The sequence below is a fragment of the Dendrobium catenatum genome, unplaced genomic scaffold (assembly GCF_001605985.2).
Source record: "Dendrobium catenatum unplaced genomic scaffold, ASM160598v2 fragScaff_scaffold_384, whole genome shotgun sequence".
Classification (NCBI taxonomy): domain Eukaryota; kingdom Viridiplantae; phylum Streptophyta; class Magnoliopsida; order Asparagales; family Orchidaceae; genus Dendrobium; species Dendrobium catenatum.
The window spans coordinates 761,963-768,919 of NW_021318846.1; the positions used below are offsets into that span (position 1 = coordinate 761,963).

Genomic DNA, 6,957 nt, shown 5'->3' on the forward strand with positions numbered 1-6,957 from the left:
GTTTCTATCGATTCTCCGGTGATAAGATGGTGGTTGAGCTACCAGTAATTCCTTCGGTTATGATCACCGATAAATTGTTGGTAATTGACTGACGGTTTATAGACGATCGCCGCTATTAGAATGACGATAATCTGACGATTTGGCCGCCAGAAAAATATGGCCAAATCGGTGGTTAAACAGCCGGTATACCGCAGATAAATAATCAGCGGTCACTGCATTATGACCCGAAAACCACAGGCGGTATGGACCGCCGGAAGGCTGCCAGTGCGCAAAATCATTGGAAAAAGACCGAAGAATACCTTTTTCTACGTGGTTTTTACTGGCTATTTTTAAACCGTCAAAAAGCCGCCGGTTTTTTACAAAATCTTTGGAAAGCATATAATAACTGCTGGAACAAACCGCCGGTAATGAGTGATTTTACTACAGTGTAGTTAGGATTAAATTTAGCTTATATAAGTATTTCTATTATGTCATTCAATAATAGAGTCATTCCCTATTGGTCTTATGAACCTTAACTTGGTTCCTTTATATTAGCACCTTTTTAGACTATGTTATCCTCATTCGATTAAGTTTTGTTTAGATTTAGTCATGCACTTTTGATCGTTTCCAATGCAAGTAGACCATCTCCATTCATAATTTTCCAACATTCAAATATTTGATGCTCTCTCTATGCTTTTAAAATATTTCTATTTTTTCATATGTTTGCACCAAATTTAATCACTTTTTTAGGGGAAACCCACGGAGGGGCATACGCGTTGATATAATTCAAAATTATAAGTCCTTAAGGGGACATTAAGCTCACTAATGCTCGAAAGAGCTACAAAATATAAAGAAAAGAAAAAACCTAAGAGTCAATTGTCCCCAACTAAAGCATTTACAAAATTGCCTAGATACAATCTAAGGAGACGCCGAAACAGCATCCAAAAAAGAAAGAGCCTATAATAAGCATTCAGAGCAGATTTTCTTCAAAAATGAACCTTGAAAGCCAAAAAGAACCTGCAAAGAAAAAAAGAGACAATACCAAAAATATAAACTACAAGACAACAAACCAAGTTAATCGAAACTAAAGATAAAAGACAAAGTAACTTATAACCCATACCAGTGTTAAAGTTCAGCCAAGAGTCCCAAGTAGTACTAATCTAGATATAGCTATCAAACTTAACACCAACGGTCAAATATAATTTCATGCTAGGACATAATAAGAAATAATTTTGGTAATAAAAAATAGCTAACATAATAGTAGAGATAACGAACCACAAATTCCAACACCAATAAGTAAAGCTCAACATAAGATTAAAAACCCCAAAAAAAAACCCATAGCCAGGGGCGAAACCAGCCTTAATTCTTGGGGGGGGGGGCAAAATTATAAAAAGATAAAAAATATATATTTATAACAAAATTCAAATCAGATATTATATTGCAATAAAAATTACAAGCTTTGTATTCTATTTTGCATCTTCTGATAATGTTGCATTACAACTTCATTTGGAACCAAATCAAATACTTATTTCTCAATATATGGCACTAGACAGTCATTGAGCCAATCATCACCCATTTTACTGCGTAATCTATGTTTAACAATTTTCATTGCTGAAAATGCTTTCTCCACTATAGCAGTGGCAACGGGTAGAGTTAATGCTAAAACAAGAAGCCAATGAACTAAGGGGTACACAATATTTTTAAGCTTAACAAATTGTTTTGCAAGATCAGCAATGCTCTCCAAAGATGAGAACTCCTCGCTTGTACTCATATCAAGAATGTATGTCGATAGCTGGTGCTCTAAAGCCATAAGTTCAACAATAGAAAAATCAGCTGAATATAATTCTGCAAGCCGAATTAACTTCTCTTTATTATAAGCAGAGAATGAGTCACTTGGATTTAGACATGATATGCAAAGAAGCAATTCAGTTCTAGCTTCAGATAATCTATTATTCAGCTCTTGAAGTTGCATATCAATAATTGTGTAAAAGAATTCCACACGATAATGATGTAAATTTGAAACATCATCATTTATGCGTGTTGATCGTCGACGGGCTTTGAATGTAGAACTCATAATAGGAACAACTTTAAAAACATTACAAAAACGAGATACTTCTTCCAATAAGGAATTCCATCCATTATCCCTCATCATTTGTAATTGTTTTTTAGAGATTTGTACTAACTTCATTGCATTCACTATATCATGATCTTTTCTCTGCAAGGCCTGTGATAACTCATTGGTGACACCTAAAATATCAATCATTAAATGCAGAGAAAGGATAAAATCAAAAGATTCCATGGCATCTATTAGAACACCAGCTTCAACAGCTTGTTGATCATGTACCCCATCTTCTTTGATAATTTCAAGAACTTCAATTACTGACGCATACATTTTTTTCAAGCTAATTAATCTATGAAAATGTGAACCCCAACGGGTGTCACCAGCTCATTGTAAGCTTGTCTCTTGGTTCAATCCTCTACCACTGCTCAACTCCCCTTTAGATAAATGAAATAATATTTTATCATGTTGAATTGTTCTAAGAGCATCACTCCTCATATATGAAGCTCCAACAGTATTGACAATCCTTGAAGTGATCTCAAAAATATGCTTTGCATACCAATGGTTTTTAGCTACAGCAACTAAGCATAGTTGAAGCTGATGAGCAAAGCAATGAACATAGAATGCATGGGGGTTATCATTAAGTATTAAGGCCTTCAAACCATGAAACTCCCCACGCATATTAGATGCTACGTCATATCTTTGACCTCGAATTCTATGTATGCTCAATGAGTGTTTAGCAAGTATATCTTCTATAGCTGCTTTTAAGGAAATTGCATTAGTCGATGTGACATGTTTAATGCCAATAAACCTTTCAACAACTTGCCCTAAATTATCCACATATCTCACTGCAATAGCTAGTTGTTCCTTCGTGGAAACATCACGAGATTCATCAACCAAAACGGCATAGTAAGAGTCACCAATATCTTTCATGATTGATATCAAAGTTTCTGCAACTGTAGCTGAACAAATTTCTTTCTGAACCTTCGGTGAAGATAACTTCAAATTTGAGCTTGAATGTATGGATAAAACTTTCTTAATTTTATCATTATGATTTGCAAGGAAATCAAGAAGCTCTAAATAATTCCCTCGATTCGTTGATCTGGATGACTCATCATGCCCACGAAATGATAATCCTTGATGTAATAAAAATCGAACACAATCAACTGCAGTAGTTAACATGATCCTATAATCTTTTTTGTTCTTTTCCTCCTTGCTCAACCATAATACTGGGAGTTTGTGTTCATTACTCTTCAACAAATCTTCACATTTTTGTCTTGCCTTGTTATGCTCACTACTATGCTCTCCAACATGAATAAGTAGTTTTTCTTTCTTCTTCCAATTTTAGAATCCTTCCCGAACAAATGAGTCTCCACCAGCTTGGCCCTTCCTAATTTGTTCTTGGGGCTTGAATAGATAGCAGTAAAGGCAAAAAATAGCATCTTTTTGTATGTTATACTCTAACCAATCAGCATATTCTTCAAACCATTTAGGGTTAAACCGGCAAGCAATATTCCCTATTAATGTTTGGGGGAATTGATGACTTCTCGGTTGATGAGGTCCTTTTAAAAGATAAGTTCTTCAAATTTTGTCCCTATCATTCATATCATAACTCCATATTGAAGGTCAAAGTCCGGGATCAGCCGGGAGATCATTTAGTAAACCTCTACACGTTCATTCCTCTTTAAATAGCGTTCCATCTATTAAGTCATATAAATGTATTTAGGATCAAATTGAAAAATTAATTAATTAAGTATACATTATTATAAAAAGGAATGATAAGGAAATCAATAATTTGAATATATAATATAAGTTCAGGATCATCCCGTGATGGAAACCTCTTAAGACAAGTGCAATGGAAATGCTTCAAGCATGGCAAGTCTCGTCCAAAAAATTCTCAAAATTTAATTGAACAACTCATCAATAACATACATTATGGAAGCCAATTTCTTCAAGAAATCATATTTTTTTATACAATCGCTTTTATTTTTTCAAGAACAATGTTGATGCTTTTGAGCTGATCTCTTATGGGCATAGCAAAACCATGGAGGTAAAAAATTAAATTAAATTAACTCATGTTCCCATTTGTAAGCCAGCTTATGCTTGCCAAAACTCGTTGAAATTCTGAATCTGTTTATAATAACTAATTAACTATATATAATATCTAAAAGGAAATTTACTAGTTCAAAGGAGTTACAGAGATTCAGCTTTTTGATAACCAGAAGAAAGAACCCTAAAAGCACAAGCAGGTGAAAGACAAGAAAAGAATAGGATAAGGGATGGTACAAGGGCGTACCGTAGCTAGGGCTTGAAGGTGTACTGCGGGCTTGCGATAGAAGCGAAATGGGACCTCTTTGGGATTTGATCTCTATCAGCTAAATGCAAATAAATAAAATAAATTCCACGATAGGCTTGACTGCTTCATTCATAAAATAATTTTCTGAACCCTATACCGTGGATTGAAAGTGTAGTTTATTTAGATTTCAAGCAACTATTATGGAAGTTTTAACTGATTTTTCCAAACGGAATAAGTCGGAAACTCACCGGCACGTTTCCTTTTCTGAAATTGCCAAACTAAAAAAGTCTGAAACTCTCAAAACTGAACTCCAAAATCCAAATAACAAAGGCAGGTTATCATTGCTTGCCTAAAAGAAAGAAAATAAACTGAAACTACCGCCTTGTATAGAAAAACGGAAAAGATAGCAGAAAAATAGATCAATGGAAAATAAATATAAAACTCACCGGATAAGCTGAAGAGAGACGTGACGCCGGCGATGGACACTGGGACTGTGGACGACCTTCTGAAAGCTAATGTCAGGGTACAGCACCGAGTTCGGGAGAGGAACAGCGGCTGTGTGAGCGTTTGTTATTCCAGGCAATTAGGGCAAAAAGGGGCAAAATAAGAGTCCTAGGGGGGAAAATGACATAAATGCCCATCTCATGTAATTAGTTTTTTTTTTCAGGGGGGCAGTTGCCCCCTCTTCAGTTAACGTGGTTTCGCCAGTGCCCACAGCAAGTTGCAGCCTCTTTAAAAATAGGACATTGACAAAAAACCCCTGAATCAGCAAATACCCCAAAAAACCAGGGAAAAGCCCCACTAGAATAAACAGACGGCCCAAGAAAAACAACATGATGAGGAAAGTCACACAGCAACCAGCACCAACAGCCAAAAGATCAACCAGATTTGATGTAACGTAAACCAATTTTGTCTAGTTTAACCAACCCCTTCAATAGATGCAACAAATTGTCATTACCAATTTCCATATCCTCCTCTAGCCTACTACCAATTTTGGCCAGGCAATCAGCACAAGCGTTACCCTCCCTTAAGACATGATTCATCGTATAATTGAGAGTATAGAGAGCTATACAAATTTTCCTAATAAGAAAGAAGAACTGAGGACAGAACACATCCTCATTTTTAATGATTTGAATTAAAATTAAAGCATCCACCTCAATCTGAATATTAACATAACCTCTATTATTGCAGATAACAAGCCCTTTAAATAAGCTCATCAATTCAGCAAAAATGACTTTACACGGATATGAAGGGCCCGCAAAAGCCACAATTAGTTCACGAAAACTATCACGAATAATACCTCCCATACCCGCAACAGAAGTCCCAACATAACCATCAGTATTAAGTTTAAGAGAAGAAGGCAAAGGTTTTAACCATCTGACAACCCTATCATTTCTAACCAAATTTTCAGCATAGATAGGAATACCCAGTTTAACAGCCAAACCTTCACAATTCTTGAAATTCTTACTCGAAATAATTTTAACAGCAAACAGTTGAAGAAGTTTGTTATTAACATTAGAAATAGTACTCTTGGCAACCATTTTAACACCATTATGTTTAGCATCATTCCGAGCATTCTAAATAAACCACAAAATAAGAATGGAAAATAAATTTAAAATGTGACCTTTAGTATTAGTCATCCTTTCACTCAAAAGAGACATAAGTACATTACTAACAGAAGAAGGGTAAGTTTTGTTAAAAGTAATAGCATAATACCTCCAAACTTTTTGAGCAATACTACCATTGATAAAAACATGATTAATACTCTCAATATTAGAGCAACAATGAAATTTAGAAGGAAGATAAAAACCTTTATTCCAAAGATGAGAATCCACCGGCAGATAGCCTTTAATACATCTCCAAGCAAGAACATAGTAAGACATAGGAATATTGTTGTGCCAAATAGACTCATAAATAATAGAACTTTCCTTCTTAACTCTAAACACCTCCCACGCATTTTTAAGTTTAAAAAGACCATTAGTAGAGCTATTAAAAAGAATATAGTCATTATCAAGGATATGTAACGTAATACTCAAAATTTGATTCAAAATCTCATAAGGTAAAATCTCACTAAGCTTATTAACATTCCATTTCCTGTTCTCAATTAAGTGGTGAACCTTGGTAGAAATCAAAGTATGAGTACTATCAATAGAACCATTTCCTAACCAATTATCTTGCCAGAAAAACACATCACCTTTGCCTAAGCCCCATTGGATGAATTGGTCCACTTCCCAACTAATATTGCATAAACGTTTCCAAACCAAAGAGTCAGCTCTTTTGAATTTACATAATAAAGGATGCACCTATTTGAAATACTTAACATGCATAAATCGAGCCCATAAATTGATTTTAGCTCTAAAAGAGAACCATAACTTTTGAGAGAAAGCCCTAACCATGTCCAAAATATTCTTACAACCTAAACCACCTTCATTTAAAGGCCCACACATATTATACCAAGAAGCCTAATAAATATAGTAAGTACTATTCTTAGCCCCCCATAAGAACTTATTAATCAGTCTCTCCAATCTAAGACAAATAGAAGGAGCAGGGTGGAGAGTGTGAAAAATGAAAATGGGAATAGAATTTAAAACATGTTTAATAAGTACAAGTCTAACAGCAAAAG

General features: G+C 34.9%; 1 protein-coding gene across 1 annotated transcript; it reads right to left on the reverse strand.

Moving 5' to 3' along the window:
- Positions 1-2,425: 2,425 nt before the first annotated feature.
- LOC110111941 (zinc finger MYM-type protein 1-like) lies at positions 2,426-3,220 on the reverse strand. The gene has a single exon (XM_020844011.2). It carries the CDS (start codon positions 3,218-3,220, stop codon positions 2,426-2,428), a length of 795 nt encoding a protein of 264 aa, XP_020699670.2.
- Between the last annotated feature and the right edge of the window lie 3,737 nt (positions 3,221-6,957).